This window comes from Acomys minous (assembly GCF_964271855.1).
Source record: "Acomys minous genome assembly, chromosome: 1".
In the NCBI taxonomy this organism is placed as follows: domain Eukaryota; kingdom Metazoa; phylum Chordata; class Mammalia; order Rodentia; family Muridae; genus Acomys; species Acomys minous.
In genome coordinates this window covers 155,640,922-155,663,706 of record NC_140483.1, presented here as the reverse complement: position 1 = coordinate 155,663,706, position 22,785 = coordinate 155,640,922, and the positions used below count along the sequence as shown (strand labels likewise).

Below are 22,785 nucleotides of genomic sequence, written 5' to 3'. Positions count from 1 at the left end.
TCTGCAGGTGGTGGCTTCTCTTCTCCGTTTGCCTTTGTCCTGCCTTATTCATCATGCCAGAGAGAAGAATAGCCCAGGCTGGAGGCCTGAGTGCTGTGTGTGGCTGCCTCCAGCCCACTTTTGACCAGTTCTGTATTGCTGTGCTCCTCACCTAGGCTAACTCACCAGGCCAGGCCAGGGTCAGAGTGGCAGGCTGGGGATGGGTCCTCCTTTGGCCTCAAGTAACAGAGTAAAACTTTTTTTTTTGTGAATGGAAGTTCACGCACTGTGGACCTCCCAGCAATCTCCTCCCTACCGAGGAGGCCACAGCATCACACCTGACTCCCTGTGATCCCGCAGCACTGCCCTGGCCTGGATCACACTTCCCCATGGGCCTCAGGCCAAGTCTTGCTATGCTGGGCAGCCATGCAGGTCACAGATCTCCTGACCACATAGCTGCTGGCTATTCCTCTGCCTTCTTGCTGCTCCCGAATGTCAGAATGTCACAGTCCCCTTCTGTGCCTTCTTCATTCTTCCTCACCTTGCTGCCTGCCCTCAGGGAGGTCTCACCCCTGAATCAGATCAATCCCAGTCCATAGGATACTCAAGGACCGTCCCCCCCCCCCCCCAGCTAGTGCTGTCCTCCGCTCCCTAGCATAAGAACATGTTGCCTCTTGCTAGTCTCAAAAGCAGGGGATGTGTCTGTCTGGGCCTTTGCATACTGGACTCTGGCGTGAGTGGACTCTATCATCCTTTGAAGGGCATTCCCTGCCCAACACAGACAGACTCAGACAGTCCTCACAACAACCTGGGGTGGGGAGCAGCTGCCCTAATTACTATACCTTTCAGGTAGGAAAACTAAGGCATGGTAAGTTCAAGCAATCTGCCCATTGCCTCGGAAGCAGAGGTAATAGGACTGGGGGACTTGAACTTGCGCCATTAGGCTCCAAAGCCTGTGTTCTGGACATCTGTACTTTCCTGAAGTACAAGCACTAGTTGGTGAATACAGGAGTCTACCCAGCGACTCCACCCTCAGGCACTCGGTTCAGCCACCACTGTCCCCCAACCCCAGTCTAGGCTCGGAATGTGGCAGAGTTGGGTAGATCCTGGCCTGGCCTAGCGCAGCAGCTGCAGAGCCCAAGCAAGACCCCCACAGGCAAATTCAAAGACCCTGGCATGTGATCTCCCACCTGAGCATAAGACTCAGCCCTGTCACCTCAGTCCTTTCGTTCCTGACTCTCCATAAAGGGAAAGTCCCTTATTTTCCCTCTCTCCATTTCCTGCTCATCTTGACTCTACCTCCCGTCCTGGAGGCTGGGGGTGGGGGTGAGGTCTTTACCCTACAGTCAGGCTAAGGGCACGGTCTGCGCCACTGCAGCTGTCAGAAGCCCATAGTAAGATGATGAGTAGGCAGATAGGCAGTTAAAGAGGAAGCCAACCATGCTAAAACGGAAAAGCAAGCTACGGGCAAGGCTTGAGCAAGGCCAGCCCTGTGAGTCTCTCAGATTACCTCCTGGGACCAAAGGAGTCCTGATGAGCAATAAGAACTCTTTCCACACATCCTCCCCCAAAGCACACACATGAACTTCTTCATTCTCAGCCAAGCCACCGGTTCAGTCCAGACAGAAGGAAACTCTACCTGGCCTCGCCAATTGATTAGGGACAGACTAAGGCCAACAACTCCAGCAGAATGAGGACTCTGACTCAGCTGGTCTTCCCTGAGTCACTGCCACTCACTTGTCCTCAAAGCCAAGCATCCAGGCAAAGAGCCCTTTGCCTTATAGCCTGTGATGTTTTCTGGAAGTCCCAGTGGGAGAGGCAGCTTTCATTTCATGGTTTTCTCTGGAACTCACACCCTCGGTTACACCCAACACAGAGCACTCACATTCTTCATGGGCCTGGGACCAGTCATAAATGGCTTGCATTAAGCCAATATCTTCCATATTCGATTGGCACAGGATAACTTCAAGGATCAGCCAGCCAGTCCTATCCGCATGTCCCAGCTCCATGTGGCAGAAAGATTTGTCTGCTAGGGACCAGCCTCTGTGCCACACCCTTCATTTGGGGGAAGCAGCTAGGGACCCTCTTGCCACATGGCGCATCCATGGGCAGGATATATTGGGCTGTCTGCAGTGCTGAGAGGGTAACCAGAGCCAGCAAGGGCCAGAGGGAGTAGTTAACAGAGCATCCTCCTGCAAGCAAGGGACCAGTTGGGAGGGAGCGAGCCAAAGGCAAACCCTGCTGTTCAAATATCCTGATGGACCCTTGGCCTCTGCCAAACAAAATTCTCCAAGGAACAACCCTTTCTACCTCATCCATCAGGACAAGTTCCTGCACTGGGATTCCTGAGGGACCTATTGCCTGAGAGGAACCCCAGTCCAGCCTGAACTGATAGTCACAGACCTTGGGGGCTGATGCAAGTGTGCCTGCAGCTCTGTACAAGGACTCGGGCATGGGGCACTGGTCCTGTATATCAGTGTGTCCAGGACTCTACAGGACTCCTCATATGCAGTCTTTGCCTTCCACTTCAAGAACCTGATAGGCCAGCCGCGGCCACTCTGTGAGTCTCCAGAGCTTGCCTTAGAAGCCGGACATTGCTTACTCGGCACTGCAATTCTGAAACATAAGGGACTTTATCCTTCCGGACAGTCATGATTCTGACCCAGGCCAGACAGCTCAAACTTCCCTTAAGCCATTTTCACCTTTGCATTTGGCTTTGCAAAGAGTGACCCTGGACCCTGGCCAGGCAAAGCTCAGAGCTATTGCTCACCTGGTTGCCCTGTGACTGGCATGGTCTTCTTGGCCTGGCCACACTGGTGGGTAGTTCACTTAACTTCATGCTATGTACTTTTCCCTCTTTCCCCTTCTCTCTTTTAATATTTATTTATTTTTATGCATACGAGTGCTCTATTTACATGTATACCGGCACACCAGAAGATCATACTGTAGATGGTTGTGAGCCACCATGTGGTAGCTGGGAATTGAACTCAGGACTTCTGGAAGAGCAGGACCTCTGGATGGAGGGGCTCTTAACCACTGAGCCATCTCTCCAGCCCTGCCCCTCTTCTCTTGAGAAGACCATCCCATAAACTTTTTTCGCTATGACCCAAAAGGTTGCTGCCCCGGACACTACTCCAGACAACAGCCTGAGACCCTTGACTTCTCTGTAGGAGCTCAATGGCTGGGTTCCGTCTTCCTCAAAGCCCCAGCTGTGTCAGTCTCACGAGAAACAAACCTAAGTTTCCAAGAGGGCTCCTGGGAGAGGTGTCAGCCTGTGCTGACCCTGATGCCTACTCTATCTTCAGCTCAGAGCTCCCCTGACCACCCCTGAATGGGCTGCAGGTTCACAAACAGTGTCATCTCTGCTCTTCTTGCCTGAAGCCTGTCCTCAGGCCAATGCCAGAGAGCCCCAGTGTCCCGTCTCCTTCCAATTTCCATCCTCTTTCCCCCACCTCTCCTACCCTAGGCTGCACCACACTCTAATATGACCCCTCTGTCCCCGTCTCCCAGACTCAGCCTGCCCCACCCCCACCCCAATCCTACCCATCACACTCCTTCTAAAGCCCCATGTTTATATGTCTCGCCCGGTTTAAAGCTGCCATGCCTCCCCAAGGCACATCTCCCAACCCACCAATCTATGTCCATCTCAGACATTCAAGGTCAAAGCTATCACTGTGAAGCAACATGCTGCCTTTCTGGGTATACCCACCTCAAGGGCTCCAGGTCCAAGCTGCCACCTCTCCAACCATAAGCTAAACCCACTGCTTTGTACCTACACAGACAGCCCCAGGGCAGAGCAGGGTACAGGGAGAAAGTAGGGTGTCTCCAGTCTGGAAGGGAATCCTCTGAAAAGATCCTAGGAGTTCTCCGCAGGAGGCCCCAGGAGACACCCCAAGTGAGGAGCTACCCCATTACCATCCCATAGCCACTGATAATACTCACTTTGGCTCCAGGAGGGCCAGGTGGGCCTGGGTTTCCATATGGCCCAGGAAGACCCTGGAAGACAGAGAAACAAGAGATCAGGAGGAAAAGGAATTTTCCACTTGCATCAAAACTGCCTGTACCACCCTGCTGCTTGCTGTGTGCGCTCCTTCCTTAGGCCCAGCTAAGCAGCACTGTCAGCTCCTCTGCTTCCTCCTCTGAGAGGGCAACCCTGGGATTCTGGGGGAACCCTGGGATTCTGGGGGCTGCATGAGAATGCCTCATGCCTTATCCCACCATCCCATGCGCCTGAGTAGGTTTCAGCATTACCCCTGCTGTGAAGATGAGGGAGCCAGCACTCAGAGGGTGCTCAGGTGGCTAAGGGCAGAGCAAGCTTTGACCCTACCTGTCTGAGCTCAGGATCTACCCTTTGCTCCTGGACCTCAGGCTCACGCTATACTTAGCTACATGTTTCTCTCCAAACTCCAGGTACTTTCTCTTCTTGGCCCCAGCTGTTCCCAGCATCCATCTAGAATGTCCTGCCCATCTACCCCTCAGCAGAAACTAGACCTATCCTTAAGGCTTGACTCAGAGGCCATCTCCTCCAGAGAACTTTCTAGGACTACTCAAACCAAAGTGGCCCCTCCCATTAGATTTTTAGCAAAGTCTTTGGGCTGAAACTATGGTCCCTCAGAGGGAAAAAAAAAATCACCCTTCTATGGAGGGTCAGAGCCCTTCCTCCTTTTGACTGTGGGCTCCAGGCAGCCCAGACTAAAAAGCCGTGCCCAGACAGTTCAAGAGACTTGGTCAAGGTCACACTACAGAAGGCTGAACATGCAAAAGTGGAGTCTTCAGATGCTATCTGTTTTGGTTTGGTTTGGTTTGGTTTTTTTTCATGCACTCTACTATTCAGGTCATCTTCCAGACCCCTCTGACAGCTGGCTTCTCTCACATCTGCTTCCTCCATCCAGCCCAGCAACACAAACCAGCAGAGGTGGGTCACACTCCAGACCCTTGGCCCAGAGGCAATAGTCAGGAGTAGATGGGGGAAGGAAGGGGCATCTAGAGGGGTCCACAGCCCCTGGGCCCCACCATGCTCTCCCAGCCTCGGGCAGATCCCTCCTGCTCCCCTCCCTCTCTGAGCCAGCCCCCACACTGCAGTCTGTCACTGCCAAGGCACCTCCTCCTTTATCAATGCCTAAATTGTAGCCCTTTCGTTCTCTGAGCACTGCAGGAAGGAAGGCTGTCCAGAGAGTTCTCAGTCTGAGGACTTTACTGTACTGTGTGAGACTTCCTGTCTCCCTCCCCAGAGTCTAGGGGTAGAACCTGAACAGGTTAGGACCTGGTCCAGGTTCCGAGCCTCACTCTGTCTGCATCCTGTATCCTGCCCGCAGCCTTGGTCTCCTTATCTGTCTGGTAAATACCCCAAACCTATGGTTCTCTAAGGAGTCTGGAAAAACCTCACGGGTCCACCCTGCCAAGGTTCTGAGGGTGTAAGCAGAAATCAGGCTCAATGGAGGTCATTGAAGAAGGATCCCTAATGCCCAGCTCCCCCTCCACTGGCAAGGACCAAGCATGGCTCACAAGGTCAAGAACAACCGCCTCTCCTCCTTTGTCTTGGTTGTGCCACACACGCCCCCTCACAGCTGTCCCATCTGCGTCCTCCCAGTCACTGCCTCATAGGCACATAGTTGACAAGGAGCCAAGCAGACTACTAATTGCATAGACAGAGCCTCTTGGAATGGTGACTGGCGGGGCGGGGAGGCTTGGGGATTCCCCATCCTTCCTCAGGCCCAGGGAGTGCACAGGTCACAGGGCTGATCTCCTGTAGGTCCCTGCCCCTTCCCTCGCAGGGCCCAGAGCTGCTGTGTGCACTGAGGCACCAGAGTTGTTTACCTCAACATTGCTATAGAATTATAGGCTCTATGGAATCCAGCGTAGACATAGGCTGAAGGGGGTGGGGGCAGGTACAATGCCTGAAGTGTTTTCAGAGAGTGGTCCCAGCTGTAAGGAAGCTCCAGGATGCAGGGCCCTGATCCCATAGGTAAGGAAACTGACATCAGAAAGACTGATGATGGACTAGACTTACCTAAGGTGAACACAGCTTCCTGATTGGTAGCTTTCCCAAACACTTGCCCCGCACCTCTGCGAGGCACCATGTAAGATGGATGACCTATCTCCTACTAAGGGTAGGTGGGGACCCAGGTCACACTGATAGAAAAGCTATTGCAATGGATACTCAGAGAGGTGAGTGGGCTATTGAGTCAAACTACCTGGGCGCGGCCCTGGTGCTGGCATTTACAGTGACTTCATCTAAAGCAGCTGCACTTTTGGGGATCTCAGTTTTCTCCTTTGTAAAATAAGGAGGCTACCCATACCTATTTCCCAGGGTGGCTGGGAAGACTGGTATATCACGTTCGTGTGGGTCAGCCAGCCGGGGTTTGGGAGCAGGGCTGTGCCAGGTAAACTGCTGAGGAGCTCCAGACAGGGAGGTCGTCAGAAAAGGGGGCAGTATCTCATCTGAGCTACAGATAGAGGACTTTGCACAGGAAAATTGCTCAGGGGACACTGCTGAGTAAAGCTGCCCTGTGGTCAGGAAAAGTTTGGGAGCTGGGGGGTCAGAACGCCTGGCCCTGGAATGCCAGGTCGAAGTGCAAGACCTAACACCTGTATAGTTCCCAGCTCTGGGCATGTACCCCGGCAGTCTCTGCAGCCAGAAAGAAAGGCAGATCAGATGGAAGGTTCCAGAATCCCAGGCTCAGGAGGACACAGCCAGGTCTGGAAAGAAACTGGGCCCAAGTAATTGCATAACTATAACCAAATGCCAAGCTTGGAGCTAAAAATACGCAGCAGGCAGTTTCCCTCTCTGATGCTTGCCGGGCCCTGGGCGAGGATACGCGTGCCATTGGTCCCAGCCTGGGAAAGATAGGTTTCCCTACTCAGAGGACCTCAGGATCCCAGAATTTGGGAGGATCTTAGACTCTGGCCTTGATATTGCTAAGGATGCCTGCACTGGCCTGCAGAGGTTACAGATGGGGTGGGGCCACACAGATGGCATCAAATGACAGGCAGGTACCATGTGTTGAAGTGGCTGACACTCACAGGGTTTTTGGTTCCAGCAGACACTGAAATCTAGTCGACCCCAAGCCCCACTCCAGCTGGGAGCTCAGCCCTTTTCTGGGGCCATGGAACTTTTCTATCAGATGCTCCAAGTTGGTATGGCCAGGCAGAAGTGAGAGGAGCACCTCAGGGGCTCATCCTCTCACATTGAGGTTTTTCAAGTCAAATATCTGCTTATGAAGACGCACTACCCTAGGTCACAGGGGTGGCACAAGTAAGAGGACAGGATGTCATTGTTGTCACACACACCATGTCCACCCCCCAAAAGACACAATGGAAAATGGGTACAGAGAGGGACAGGGGAAGGCCTGTGGACCACAGCAAGCTGGAGCAGCATGGTGAGTGGGATGCCAGCAAAGAGCCATCTAGAGTCCCCAAAACACCCAGCACACCCCATGACTTACCCGAGGGCCTCGTGCACCCGGAGATCCAGGTAATCCAGGAAGCCCAGGGGGACCCTGAAGAGGAAGCAAAAATAGAACGAGGCAATGCTGAGGTCAATCAGAAAATGCAGCCGGTCAGTCAGTCATTCAACAATCCTGTACGGAAGCCGCACAGCTATCAAGAGGAGTTCCCTGTGTTCTCTGCCTTGGGACACTCATGCATATTGGGGTTTCCAGGCCAACTACAACAGCACTGGGTCTTTTCCAATTTGTGAAGCCCTGCCCTTTATCACTCAGTTAACTCATTGGGATGTCATCTCCTCCAGGAAGCCCTCCCTGACCCTTCCCCTCTTCTTTTTCCTTTGGGGAACTATCTGTTTGGAAGCCTGGCTCTCTGCAAATGGCACTAACCCAGAACCTGAGTCACCCTACCCCGCAGGGCTCAGCCAAAAGTCTGATAACACAAAACAGCAGGCAAGCTCGGAGCTCAGCCAGGCTCTCTGCAGACTCAGGGCAGAGAAGGGACATAGCCAAGGTCACACCAAGCATCCTTGCACCACAGAGGGCCAGCGGAGCACAGAGGGCACACGCAGAGGCTTTGAAACAGCTGGGCCTGAGTTCAAAGGGTCTTACTGCCAATCACAGCTGGGTGTGGCCAACTCCCCCCCTCTGACAGCCCGGCCTATATAAAGGTCTCTGTAGGATTACTTAAGGACAAGAGGCAGTAGGTGTCTCTGGCCCTAACTACCACAGAGCCTGCACTGAGATGCACATCTGTTCTTATGAGGTCCAGCATCATCACAGCTCCCCAGGAGCCTGCACCAAACCCCCACAGGCCTCTGTCTCCTCCAGGCTAATCCCTTGGTATGTCCTTATTCAACAATATCTGATGGCTCCTCACTTCCCCACAACAGAAAAGCCTGGCTCTAAAGTGACCTAGAAGTACCTGCACAGCCCCCCCATCTCAGGGCTCCTTCTGCAGGAAAGCAGGCAGTGGACTCCTAAGCCAGCGGCTGGACTTTGTTTGTATCCTGATTTTTAGCACTGCATGCTGGGACTTGGTGTGATTCCTTCCCCCTGCCTAGGGTTCAGCTGTTCCCTTTAAAATGCATGTAGCAAATAACAACCATCCCTTTCACCCCAAAGAAGAAAATGATATTAGCAAACATGCATGCGAGAGACTGAGCCCATGCCCCTCAGAGAAAGCCAGGCTTTCGAGGAGTGTGCGGCCTGGGAATTCACTTGTTTCAAATAGCCATCCATGAGATTCCAGGTTCCCTGGCCAGACTTAGAATCAGTGTTGAAAACTGAGTTCGTTCTAGCTGGCAACGGATCGCGCTCTCACACTGGGCAGCCCGGCTAGGCTCGGCTCAGCTTGGCACACTGGCCTGCCTGTGAACGCTCTGGGGCTTGCTGTACCTGAGAACCATAGGCTAGATCCAGACAGTTAGATACCAGCAGTTAGTCTATCGTCACTGAACAGCTCTCTGAGAGGGAGGAGCACATCGTGGCCTCAGGCAAGTCCCAGACTGCTCTGAGCCCCTGAGTGTCAATAATACCATCCATCCAGTCCACACAGATTTGGAACTAAGGCCAGACCATCTCCCTCTTCTCCAGAGGCACAGAGTACAGCATAGGACTGAGGGGGGGGGGCGCTCACACAGACAGAGCACCCTGCCGTTCAGAGGTGGCTGTGTCCCAGCTGTTTCTATTCCTTCTCCAAGCCTGGGTTTCCATGGCTGTCCAATGAGGATAATAATAGCCCGTCGCCACGGATAATCTATAAAACGTGCTAATCCTCGTGCCTGGCATGAAAGTTAATGTTCAAATAGCGTGAGTTGTTATTTCTGCTAGGCAAACCCCTGGGACTTCCCCCATTCAGCAGTTTAAGCTCCACACACCCTTGCTACTGTTTTGGGGGAGAGCAGCGTCTTTTTTGAGTAGGCCCTCCTCCTTGGCTCAATTGTCACCCAGGCAGGTGACCCACAATTGGCGGGAAATGCACAGCTGGAGGTATCCTGAGACCTTTCAATGGCTTAAAAAAAAAAAAAAAATCAGAGGTGCCTCAGAGAGGCAAAGGGCCTTGTCCAAGGCCACCCAGCTAGCAGGGAGCACAAAGTGGACAGGGCCACAGGGCTTGATTTCCCACCCTGAGTGACTCCTTCACAGGCAGTGCTGGACAAATTGTCTCTAACTAACCATGTGGCCTGGCCTAAGTCCCTTCCCTTCTGTGGCCACCTGGGAAGTGAATATGTCTACCTTCCAGGGATTGGCATCTCTTGAGCTATGGGGGCACTGAAGTCAGGTAAGAGAGTCATGAGACCATCTCCACTTGCCAGAAAGTCAAGGCCAGACTCCAGAAAGGACCTTATTGAGGCTAAAACTACAGAAGCCTGGAGGCACTCTCTTGACATTTCTTCTGGGGCTATGAGGCAGCAGGCCAGAATCTGACTTCATCTACCACATCTGTTCAGCATACCCCAGGGCAACTCAGCATCTATAGCTTGTCTTGGTAAGGTCAGCATATGGCCTGGCTCTTGACACAGCAGTGCAGGCCCCTAGCTGAGCCATGGCTACCACCTCCAGCCCACCAACCAGGAACCTGGGCTATGGCCACCCAAGCCCAGCTGCAGGCATGCCCCTGGCATTCTCAGTGTTCACTTTGTTGGCTTGGTTAACAGTGGGTACCCCGGCCCCCTTTGCTCTATCTGACGAGTGCCTGCATTTGCACAGTGGAAAACGTGGCTGTTTCTTTCCAGGCCCACAGCCTGAGCGGGGGAGCCCAATGAATCATGAGCTGGGGTGGGATTTTTCCACTCCACACTGCAAACAAGGAGGCCTCTGAGAGGGCTCGAGTGGGGGAGGGGCAGGGGCCGCAGCCCGGTCTCTGTCCAGGGAGTGCAGGAGGCCTGGGCCAGGGTACATGCACATACACAGTGCCATGGAAACATGAAATAGGCCTGCGGGCTTCCCCTGGTGTCCTCACCTCCTGTAGCCAGTCCAAGGGGATTCTGCTTTTGAACAAGAACCACCCCCCCCCCCTTGTGCCAATTGCCGTGAGGCCCTGTACGAAGAGTCAGACCTGCTGGCATCTTCCTCCCTGGCAGTCAACAAACAGGGAGACATTCTACAGGCCTGGGTTCTCGGGGGGGGGGGGGGACATGGGTTCTCGGGGGCGGGGGGGGGACCTGCGTCCAGACCTGAGTGTGTTGTTCTCTGTTGGATAACCTGAACAATGACCTCTCGGTCCCTGGGCCCCTGTTCTGTGCCTGTCCCTTGATGTCTGCAGAGCACCCAGCCTCTGTGCTGACTGGCATGTACCTTCTTCATGGGAACCCAGCTGTGTGGTCCTGAGTGAGTGACCACACCTCTCCATGCCTCCCGTCTCAGTGTGTCCAGCTGCAAAACGGGAGTGTAAGAAGTCATTTTCTGAGACCGCATGTATACTCTGGGCAGTCTCTGCTCCCCGAGAGCCGACTTCCAAAGCCTACGTCTCTGACTTTTTCGCTTTCCTACTTCTGGTGGGGCTAAGTCCGCTTGGCAGCACAGCAAGGGGATGCATGCAGAGAAAGGGGCAGCCTCCATCTGCTCACTCACTGCTGTTGCCACAAAAGGCCTGGCTCATGGATTCCATTCTGGCTAAATAAATGCTGGTAAGGCCTCTCCTGTCCCTTCTCCCTGGAGGCCATCTGAGTATGACAAGCAACAGCTGTGGTTTCAGACTCCTGCTGGCTTCTGCATTGCTCAGATCTTCAAAAAGTTCCTCCTGAAATTCTACAACTCTGGAGAGTTAAGTCTTAACTGCATTCCCTGTGTCCACATAAACGACAGCTCAGAGAAGTTGAGAGACCGGCCAGAGTTCGCACAGCACAAAGCATCTAGGGATTTTTTTTTAATCACCCCTTGGGCTGGGAATGAAAAATCCCCCAGGCTTTTCAGAATACAAAGCAAGTATGCTTCTTAAGTCCACACAACCCTGCCATCCCTTTGATAGGGGTGTTATGTTTGACCCTCAAGGATCCTGGCCTGGGAATCAGGACCACTCGGTCTTTGCAAGGATCAAACTCACTCAGTCACGTCAAAGATCTTCCCTGAGTACTGCAGCTCATGGCTCAGCCTGGTTCCCCCAAGGATATAAGAAATACAAGCATTAGCTGAAACCAGCAGCCTCCTGGGTCTGTGGTTTCATGTTATTCCATGAACTCTGCCTCAGCTTCTGCAGGTGACTTCATACCCCCACCTGAGAACCATGACATAGGCCTATCCTAGAAGGGACTCCGGCCCTTGAGAGGAGTGACAGAGTTTCCCGGTCTCCGGTTGCTCGTGCTTCCTTCCTATGACAGATCCCCGGGCATCTTCTACTTGAGAGATGGAAGCCACAACCACATGTTACAGGACCAGCTCAGAGCTACTATGGAGCAGAAGCAAGATTTAAACCCATGTCTGTGAATCCCCAGACCTAGAAAGTATAGCCCCCCCACCCCTACCCTCCTCTGCTGTGCTCAGATCCTGCAGATCAGGAGAAATGAGAGGGTAGGATGGGTGTTTGTGTCCTCACCACCTCCATTTCCACAGCCCCAAGAATATACCCCTGTCCTCTCTCCACTCCTGGCCTGGAGAGAGTTGCCTGGGCTCTTTCATTCAGCTGTGGTGCAGCACACAGCCAGAGCCACGACTCCTTGTGACAAGAGGTCGGTACACCTCCTCCAACCCCGTGCTCCGGGGGCTTAGGGTGCACACATCAGTTTGATAAGCGGTCTGAGCCTAGAGCACCTGGGCCAGGGTCAGGCTAAATGCAAAGGTTTCTTGTCTTGTTCTCCAGGTCCTTTGATCCCTGACTCCAGGCTGCTGGTCTGAGAACAACGGGAGACTTGAGCCGAGCTGCTGACCTAAGTGCCGAGTAATGTACACTATTTCCATACGCTTCGAAATATGGTTCTAATGAGCAGACTCTGTCCCCTTGGCAACGGGCTGGGTAAATGTTATTCCTAATGATTATTAAAACTCATTAAGTGTGTTTGCAAGACCCAGGAAGTCGCAGCATCTGCCACTGGCTCTGCATTGCAGGACTCCTGACCCCTTAAACCCAGAGCCCAGTGGGAGATCTGGCTCTGAGAAGGGGGCACCACTGCTCCAGGGCCATTGCCAAGGTCAGAGCAGGGGCCTGAGCCTTCTAGCACACCCATCCCACTACTCTTCGCTTAGATGAACTGGCCTTCAGCCAGGGAAGGTCACTGGCCCTGGATACAGTCCCAGGCAAGCCCCTGAACATGCGATGCTTTTTCTTGGTCTCTTTCTTGCTCCCTCTGACTCACAAGGTCCTTCCTCATCCTCAACTCCTCCACTAGGGCTGGCTAATCAAGCAAGGGTGCCAGCCAGGTAAGCAGCACATGCCAACACAAAGGTCAGGTGGTAAGCTCAAAGGGGAAGTGGGGATCATGGTGAGAAGAGGCCACTGGTCCCTCCAAAAGAAATGAGTGGACTAGACTCTCCTATGAATGCTCCCACTTTTTCAATGTCAGAAGCTGCTAGATTTCATAAGAAGAATGCCTTGTGTGCCAAGCAAAATACAGCCCAAGCTACTCATCCGTGACTTCTGTCCACGGCTCCCAGACAGGCGCGCAGGCCAGCAAGGCCACATGGGGAGCTGTTTATCAGCTCGCTGTGGAGACCTAGGACTATCATCTGTGATGCTCCTAAAACCACAAGACCCTTGCACTGGGTTAGCAGTAAATTACCTTGGGCCTGAGCTGCCTGAAACCCAGGAACCTCTACCAAGTCTTCCCCAGTAGCTCACAACTCTGCCCTAGCATATGTGAGCACTGAGACAGTAGGCCAAAGAATTGGGGTCCCAACTAGCTCCGTTCCCCAAGTAGCTGTTTTCGCCCTCACCCTCATCAGAGGGTGCCCCTTTGGACCAAACAGCCCCGCAGCCACCCACTTGTACACCAAGGAACATGCAGACCCTACCCAGTCTTACCGGCAAGCCACAGTCTCCCTTGGAACCTGGAGGCCCCATCAGCATTGGGAAAGGTGTGGGGCCCGGCAGGTGGAAGAAAGGGAAGCTGCTGCTCGTGGGCTGGGAGCTGGAGGACAGAAGGTGAGCTGGGGCAGGGACCAGGGCTGGGGTGGACAGCTGCTGGCTGGGCTGGGTGGTCAGGTCTCTAGGTGAGGCATTCTTGCCTGTCTTCCCAGGGCTGAGAGGTATGGTCTTCCGGGAGCTGCCCTTACGTCTGGTTTTCTTGGAGGCGTCCAGTCCTGTGAATTTCTTGCTTCCAGCAGCAGTTGAAACAGAGTCACGAGTGGGATGCATTGTTCTAGCATGGCCAACGCCCAATGGAGGGAGGGCTGTAGCCAGTGTCCGAGAGCCCAGATGGGGACCAGGAAACTGGGACACAATAGATTGATGAAGAGTTTTAGGGGCACTGGTGCCGGTCAAGACTGGCTTGACGGCCCAGCTGGTGACCTTGGACTTAGGCTTTGCTACTGTAGGAATAGTGGACTTCTTAGAGAAGCCAGCAGTAGGGTGCAGGGGCTGGGGGCTGGGGGCTGGAGGTCGAGGTGTCATGGAAGTCTTCTGGAGAGGCCTCACAGTGGGGCTAGAGGCTTTAGAAGGGGCCAGGTGGGGGGTGGGGGGAACTGGCTTCCGGGTGGGCAGAATGGGCTTTGTCAGTGAAGGGGCGGCCGTTTTCTGGATTGGATGGGAACTTTTCATGGGGGTAACTGAAAGGGAAGAAGTAGGAGGCTTGGTGGAGGGACGCTTGGGGGGGCTAGTGGCTGTGATTGGCAGTGGCTGGGCAGCAGCTGAATGAACGTTCCTGGTGGAACTAGCCAGAGAGGCTGAAGGGGAGGGGGAGGGCATTTTTCTGGTTGACTGTTTGGCAGGTGCCGGTGGAGTTTGGGAAAAGCTGTTTTGGGAGACACCTAGGGGGACAGTCCTCGGAGGCTTGGTGGGCACAACAGGAGTCATAGTCACCATGGGTCCCCTGACTACAGGCCTGGCCCCCAGGGTTACTGGGGTTCCTGTCAGGTTCCCCAGGCCAAGCAAGGCTGGTTCAGAATGTAAAGCAAAGGCTGGTCCAGAGTCCCAAGGAAAGAGGGCTCCCACCTGGGGGCCGTATGTGCCCACCTGTCGGCACCGCTCTCTCAGGTGAGCACAGTAATTATGAGTGACCTGAGCCACGGGATGGATGCTGAACTGACAGAGTGCGCCTTCAAACTGGACAGCACGAGGGTTCATCTTTCCCAAGAGAAAGGAGCCCTGGGGATCAAGCATGGAGTCCCTACGGGAAGGCAGCGGGACAGGTACCCTGTGCTGCCCACAGGCTGTCACCAATGTGACCGTGCGGCCACGCAACTCTAGGGCCAGGTGGTGCCAGCGCCCATCATGAACATCCAGGTCAAAGGCCACAGATTGCCGGGGTCCCAGGTGGACCAGTGTCCTGCCAGGGAGGAATTGCAGGCCCAGTTGCAGCCTGTGCTTCCTGCTGCGGATGGAGAAGAGGAAGGCATGGTTCACACGGTGTGAACAGATGCTCAACACCAGCGCCAACTCCCGGCCCAGGGTGGTAGGAAGGATTGTGGCTGTGGGGGCCTGCAGCCTGGCCCGCTGTGTGAAGATGAAACCAGACGGGAAAGGAATAACACCGGGAGGTGCGGGGCTGCGACCACCCCCAGCCTTCGTCCAGCTGAGGCCCAGCCGCTGGAGGACATCCACATCTGGGAGAGATAAGATAAGATGGTGAAAGCCTTCTCCAGCTCTGGCTACAAGCAGCCACCTGGTAATCTGCTCATTTCTCTGCACAGAGCCCGACCTCAGCCTAAGGTGTCACATTGCAACCATCTGTGATACACAGCAACCTTGCACCCCAGGGTCGGCCTGCCCTCCTGGGTCCTTCCTGGATCTACATCTGAGCCCTACTACTTCCTAATCCTGTGGTGCTAGAGCCTCAGACTTCCCACCTGCAGATGGGATCATATAGGACTCACTGCAAAAGGACATTGAGATGATAAGAAGAGCAAATACCTTTGTGGTAAAGGGACTAGCCTTAAGTACTTTCAAATGACACCTGCTGCCACCAAAAATAATGACATTCACCAAACGCCACAGAGCCAGAGATGCTCTTTTCCTCTACTTCCAGGAAGCAATTCTCTAAGCTATATGTCACTAGAACTCAGCCAGGAAGTCTGAGGAGCCTGACTGGTCTCACCACCTCCTTAGAGGGACACCTTCCCACCCTAGGTCTATGGATGAAGCAGGCTGAGGAGCTGTGCTCTATGCTCAGAGAGAGCTAAAACTTCACTGAACCTTCCTCTCAAGCAGCTTTGGAAAGCACAGAGGATACCCATGCAATCTCCAGTCTCCAGCCAACCATACAGGCATCCACCCATGGTCTAGCCCATTCCCACCCTTAGTAAGTATGTGGATGGGGTTCCCCAGGGCAAAAGAAGGGTTTTGACAAGAGCAAATGCAAATATGCTCTCCACACATGAGAGAACCTGGTTCTCTCAGCCATCTTTGAGGCAGAAACTCACTGTATGCATGCACCAAGATCTGACAGTCTTCTGTGTTTTTTAGAGACAAGTCCTTCTCACCACATTGTCCAATGTTCACAGAAAGGCATCCTAACCCACTTCTCTGGGTTATCTGATCATCTTCAGCTATCTGAACTGCCAGCATCTGCAAAGGCTTGCTCCTGACCTCGACCTCTGCAAGGAGCCAGCAAGTACCTCCGGAATGTCCAGCCATCTCTAAAACTTCCATGTGGGCCGAGGGCTGGGTCAGAGCCTTGAGAGTCTAATATGGAGTACTGAACATTCTCTCTTTATTGCCCATTGCACAGACCACAGGCCATGCTGGAGCCTGAATCCAACACATGACAGCTAATTGGGCCTCAACTGAAAACAATAAGCAAATGGATGAATGGACGGACGGATGGATGGACAGATGGATGGACAGATGGACAGAAGGATGGATGGATGGATGGATGGATGGATGGACGGACAGATGGATGATGGATGGATGGACGGACAGATGGATGGAGGGATGGATGGATGGACGGACGGGTGGATGGAGGGATGAATGGATGGATGGGCCGAAGGATGGGACAGTGAAGAGCAGCTACATGTTCATCCTCATGCTAACTCTGCCTGAATCTCTTCCTGGTCCTTGAGCCTTGGTTTCCCTGCCTGTAAACCTCAGATAGCACAACAGGCTCCTAATGTTCTAAGGACTCTGCACCCCAGGGTGCTATGCCCATACCTTCAGGATGGCTTAGATGAAGACTCTCTTCTGTAGAACCCAAGGGCCTTCTATGTCATATGTAGACCCTCCTCCTTATCCTTTCTCACACCTATCAGTCGCAGATCTAAGCTAAAACAAAACACTACTTAGGATTTTCTTAGATCTTACTTGTTTTAGTCACTGAGACCATCTTATAATGAAATACTATTCACTATAAACAACCTCAAGTGGGAGGAGCCACTTAGCTAGGGAAGGAAGCCACCTGCACGCCCCACAGCGCTAGGGCATCCCTCAGGCCTGCGCTTGGCACATACTACACCCTTCTCCCCATGCCAGGCCTCCAGCCAGGTGGCCAACCCTAGGAGAGCCACAGCTGGCCAGGACAGGCATCATATTGGGCTGCTCCATTTTCACTCTCAGATGGCTTTCAAAGCTGATGAACAGCCAGTTCCTGGGGAAACCCTGTAGCTGTTAAAGCACAAACTATGACTCCTGAAGTTTCCGCCACTGTAGAAGGTGGTACTTCCCTAGGCCTTTCGAACGAACAAAATCACACCTGACAGGAACAAACTTAAACATGCTTACCATGCAAGAGCATCCTTTTCTCTCAACCATGGTGGAGGCAGCAACTCACTTAGCTGTACTACACACACACACATACACACACACACACACACACACACACACACACACACACACACACTGGAACTAATAATCTTCTGGGGTTTTTTGAGACCAGGTTTCACTATGTGGCTCAGACAAGCCTGGAACTTGGGAGCTTCCTGTCTCTTCCTCAAGTGCCAGGATGGCAGATGTGTGCCAGCAGATTAGGCTTACAATGTGGTAACTTACCCAGGGTGCTGTGCGGCTCACACAAAGCTAGAGATGAAAGCTAGGGACCCAAGCTCAGGGTCTCTGTTCTCAGCCATCATCCCCACACTGTTCTGTAGCTGTTCAGATTGGTCGGGAGGTAAAACAGAATCCCACCGGGAGGAAGAGACAGGGGACATGGAATGAACTGAGGCCTGAGCCAGGGTACACAGGCCGGCCAGCTGGCTCCAGCAAGATGCTTTTATTACATAAACCTGGCTCGGTGCAGCTCCGGTCGCTCCCACCCCCTGCCTGACTCAGGACTCTGGACAGCTGTTCCACAAGCTTGGAAAATATGACACATGAACAAATGTTGCTGGGCAGCAAAGTCCCTTCTGGGCATGGTCTTAACCTCCCAGGGGTCCAGTTCCCACCCAGTGGCCAGATTGGGCCATGGGGAGTCTCGAGGTGCCTGTTGCCTGCCCCAGAGCATGGCAGGCATGGGAGGGAAGGGCAGTTAATTTAAGAGGCGTTAGGTCCACTCAGCACAGATACGGGAGAGTCTGAGTTTCCACGGGCAGTGAGGAGGCTAGCCCATCGATGCCTGAATAGCTCCCCAGAGACAATAAAAGCCAAGGGTGTAGGGATGCCAGGAAGTGTGGACAAAGGCACTGCAGCCTCCATGTTCCCCAGCAATGGTTGTGAAGACACCCACCAGATGGAAGCAAAGGAGGCATTCAGATCAGATTCATGCAAAGGAGCACAAGGACAGTCCTGCATGTACCTCTCCACCCTACACCAACCCCAAGGGGTTGGGCCTGTGCTTGGCTCCATTCTCTGGATGGGAAAACTGAACCTCTGCATTCCAACTAATGGTGTGGATGTCTGCCACCCGAGTTCTCTTCTGCCCTCCTTTGTCTCCCACTGGACAAAGAAAAGAGAGAATTACCTTCAGGAGCTCCTTGGGTGGAGGCCAGATGACAGGCAAATGCAATCAAGATCCAGGCGAAGAGAAACCCCCTAGAGACAGGCAGACACAAATGCACATAGAATCAGCTTCCAACCTCACACCCAGATCCGGCTAGGGAGCCAGGAGGGATGGCCTAGCCCAGTTCCCTTCCATCCTACTCTCATACTGGAGGCCAGAGTCAAGGCATGGCCTTCAAGAACCAATCAGAATGGCTCTCACTCCCAGGATGCTCACAGGCCCAAGCCTAGCACCCCCCACACCCCCACCGTAAGCCACCAACACAGCTTTGCTCTTCACAGAGGGATCCAAGCCCTGTGCTACATCTAGTGTGCAGCTCTTCTCCTCAGTCTCTTCATCTGCATTACAGCCTCTAAAGTTCAAGACAAGCTTCCCCAGGGCCCAGGCTATGGATAGCAGAGCCAAAGATGAATGGCAGGTGAAAAATAGGCTGGTTTGCTTGGACAACCAGTGTCCTCAAGGTACCAAGGAAGAGAGGATCCCTTCGTAGGGCTCAGACAGCAACTCACCCAACTTTGTCCTGATAGAATAAAACGGGGCTTTGGGGTTGGAGGCAGAGTCAATCCAGGTGTCCCCAGGAACAAGCCTGATTCCCTATGACTTCCAAGCAGTGTGACTCCAGATGAGTCACTCAGCCTTCCTGAGCTCTTCTGGTCCTATGCAGCATGGACTGACACACCGCCCCTTGCAGGCCAGATGTGGAGATTAAGTTGGCTCATGCATTAAAGAGCTGTCCTGGTCCAGTCAGGGAACTCTCCCTCACCAGTTGCTGCATCCAGGAATGGGGAAAGCTGCACTCAGTGGCTACTGCCCTGATAGGCAGAAGTGAGGGTCATATTTCACCTTCCTGTGGGAGCTGCCACTGGGACACCCAAGCCACTCTGGGCATCCAATCCCCAGGAGGGCAGAGGGGAGGCCAGGGCACGTGGCCAGAGATGGCTGAGATGGCAGCTGGAAGCTGAGCCGAGTGAGTGGTAAGGGCCAGGGCAGACTGGCCAGGCTCCTCTTCCAAAAGTAAAATCAGGCTGGTGTGCTCCTGGGTTACAGAGCAATAGGAAACGCAGGGCTGCTGTCTGCAAATCTTGGTTGGGTCCCTGCCAGATCTCTCTACTTTCAAATCTAGTAGGAATTATCATCAATACACGCATGACTTGGGCACCGTGCAACACACCAACCACCCTGTTCACTCACCCATGGAATTCAGAGGACAGTGGGTGAATACAAAGGGCACCACCAGTGACTGGTTTAGAATTGCATACATGACTAAAATACAGTCAATGAGACACAGGTTGACACCTGTCAGGGACCCTGGGAAACTACTTGGAAGGAAGAAGATTTTCTACTGGCTTCTGTGTGTTTTTGAACGAAGACACGCCATTTAGAGATGCTGTGGGTCACTGTGTGTGTGAAGCAAGAAGTTCCATGGCAGAATGGGGGACATAGTTGGTGTTAAGGACACCGCCCCTACACTGATCTTCCTTGAGGTTCTTCAAAGGGGAGCAACCATCGAGCCCTTGTTAAATTCGAGTTGACTTAAAGGATTTGGTTACTTGCAGCCCAGGGCTGACTGGGTGGAAAGGGCCTGGGACTCTGATGGTAGCCTTGCAACCCTCTGCAGCAGGTCTCTGCATGGGTGACAGTAAAGATCCACATGTCTGCACGGTGATTGGGGACCACATGGTGTAGCAGGGCTCTGGACTTGCGAATATCTTCCCAAAGCTTTGCTCTCTGGTTCTACCTTCTTCCAGGGCCTTCCTTCCCCTGTCAATCATTGCTAGGAATTCTCCTCTTTCCTGGGGCCTGATGTCTGGTGCCTCATTCTGCTGTGTGTGACTCCTAACCATCAAGTGCCCAGCTGCAGTGAGTTTGCCTGCTGCAAAGGATATGGAGCCCTTCTACATTAGATGGCTTTCAAAAGCCACAGTGGCCCTGGGAACTGAGGTCAGGCTAGCTAGTGAGTTTTATTTGACGGATAACACTACGTTCCAGAGAGGGCAGGTTCTCCTCTTCAAGGACACCTTGTGTCTTTCCCATAACATACCTCCATTCAGGGAGGCACTCTAGGAAAACAGTGGCCAGGCAGCATGGGAAAAGAGCCGGCCCCTGCATCCAAGCTTAGATCGCTCCCTAGCACGCCTGTCTTCCAAAAGCTCCCAGAAGTCCCACTTAAGAACCTGAGCGGCTTACTCCCAGCACCTTTCCTTATTTCTTGACTCTTCCAATGGTATATCACATGTCACCCCCTCTGGGATGTTTTCCAGATGACAGAGGGACACCAAGTGAGCAAGAGAAGATGCAAGAGCCCCATGTGTCCTCCTGGGTCATCTCTGGCTGTAGGTATGGGCACCTTAGAGGGTAGATTGGAGGACATCACTAAGCTCTCAATGGTCAGAAGAAAATCACGGGACGTGGATGGAGTCCAGTGTTCTTGTGCCATTCGGCTGGCTAAGGCCAAGCCCCAGAAAGCTGTCACAAACGCAGCTGGGGTTGGGCTTTGGTGCGCATTCCCAGTTTTCAGCACATCTCAGTGAGAGATGGGTCTTGAAGATCCCCAGGGACCAGATCCTCTCCCTAACCGTCTTTGTGAAGATAGAGCAGCAAGAGCCCAGAGAAAAGCGACTCGCCCAGAGCCACACAGGCAGTCAATTCTCCCACTGACAGGCACACATTTTATTTGTTTTCCCTAGAGGAGAAAGTGAATACTTTTTAGAGACTTGCTACTCGCTGGGGACCAGAGTTCCAGCTTTCTCAGCAGGAATAGAGAGGCAACCGGTAGCCCCAGAGCCATCTATGTGAGTAAGCTCCAGCCTGGAAAGTTGGCTGCGGAAGGGAGGAGGCCCGGAGTGTGACTACTGTTCCAGTGCTGTTTAGGCTACTGTTAATAACGCCGGTGGCTGCACTGGCTCGCGGCTTTGTTCTGCCTCGCTTCTGTTTTCATTACAGCTTTGTAGGCCTTGGATTGCTCACAGAGGGGCTCCACAGTATCTGCAAGACCAATGCATGAGGACCCCTCGCAGATGCAAGCCGCAAAGTCTAGGACTTTGCCTGACCATGCAACCCACCAGGGGGTAGCCATGGGGTCTTGTCCTCTGCAAGAGGCCAGCCACGTATGCCTTCTGTCTAGATGGCTTCCTCTCCATTCTTGTTTCCTGGAAACACTAGAGACTCAAAAGTCCATCCCTGACTAAATATCAGGGAGCTCCGAGGTCCCCAAGCCCAACAAGCATAGAAACCCCGGAGGCAGGCAGTTGTGTGCATGCTGCACCCAGTTGCTCTGCCGTGGTCTTAATGCCAGGGCTGGCTGAAAAGGGCATGAATCTGTCCCTGTCCCACCTGCCTCTGTGGCCTCACGAGACCCTGTGTGCCCAAAACAGCCACACCCAAAGTCCTTCTCCACACCTTCCACCTCCTCCATGGGAACACACACACACACACACACACACACACACACACACACACACACACAAACACATAGGTCATCTGTCTGGACAGGATACGGCCCAGAACTTTCCCATTGACTCACACACTCATTCACAAAGCCGTGAGTACAGATACAAATAACAGCTGTGGTTTACTGAACACGTACTATATGCCAGGCCGTGTGCAGAGCCCTTCCTTCACATGCTTCTTTAACTCTCAGAAAACCTTGCTGGCTGCTAGGGCTGCAGCTCACCTTGTGTGTGTGTGTGTGAAAATGAGAAACACAGACATGGGACGCCTGGCCAAGGGCACAGCAGAGTATATAGGACCTGAACTCAGACTGCCCGTTTTCGCTTGGTTCCTCTGCTCTGCTCCAAAACCTGCTTTCCACTTAAGAGAGCCAAGGACTGTTTCCCTGCCATCCATGACTGCCAGCGAACTGGCTCCTCTGCGTGCCAGACCAGACCAGGGCCATGGGGACATCTAGATGATCCCTGGGCACTGAGAGCAGAGGAAAGAAACCGGGCAACAAGCTATCAGGGGAATGTGTTGGGATGCGGGCAGAGAGGAGGGAAGGCGTTGAGGAAATGCTCCTTGAATGAAGGTCCCAGAGGCCAGTGTCAGCTGAAGAGCAACAGGGCATATAGATGCACAGGGCGGGGAAGGAGAACTTGTCAATGCAGAAGCAAAGATGAGGGCAAGAGAGAGACGCAGAGGGGAAAGCTGGAAAGCCTACTGAAGCCAAGATGTGTAGGAGCTTGGGGGTGCTAGGTCGGGAAGGCAGGGAGGCAATGGGGCTGTTTGCCTTCCTAAAGCTTCAGCCCTGTTGTGGGGTGCTCCCTGGCACCACCACAATGTTCAACCGCTGGCTGGCATCTGCCCTGGCACAGGGTCTCCCGGAGAAAATGAGTCACCAATGT

General features: G+C 53.4%; 1 protein-coding gene across 8 annotated transcripts in view; it reads right to left on the bottom strand.

The window, feature by feature from the left end:
* COL27A1 (collagen type XXVII alpha 1 chain) overlaps positions 1–22,785 on the bottom strand; it is a 159,423-nt gene that overhangs the window by 92,904 nt on the left and 43,734 nt on the right. For all 8 annotated transcript variants that reach the window (XR_014783404.1, XM_084802626.1, XM_084802623.1 and 5 more), the window contains 4 exons: positions 18,407–18,477; positions 13,384–15,122; positions 7,425–7,478; positions 3,922–3,975 (listed from right to left, as the gene is read on the bottom strand). Coding sequence is in view for 7 of the 8 variants with exons in the window: in XM_084802626.1 (XP_084658752.1) it covers positions 3,922–3,975; positions 7,425–7,478; positions 13,384–15,122; positions 18,407–18,477 (1,918 nt within the window). In the remaining variant the exon portion in view is untranslated. The remainder of the gene's footprint in view (positions 1–3,921; positions 3,976–7,424; positions 7,479–13,383; positions 15,123–18,406; positions 18,478–22,785) is intronic.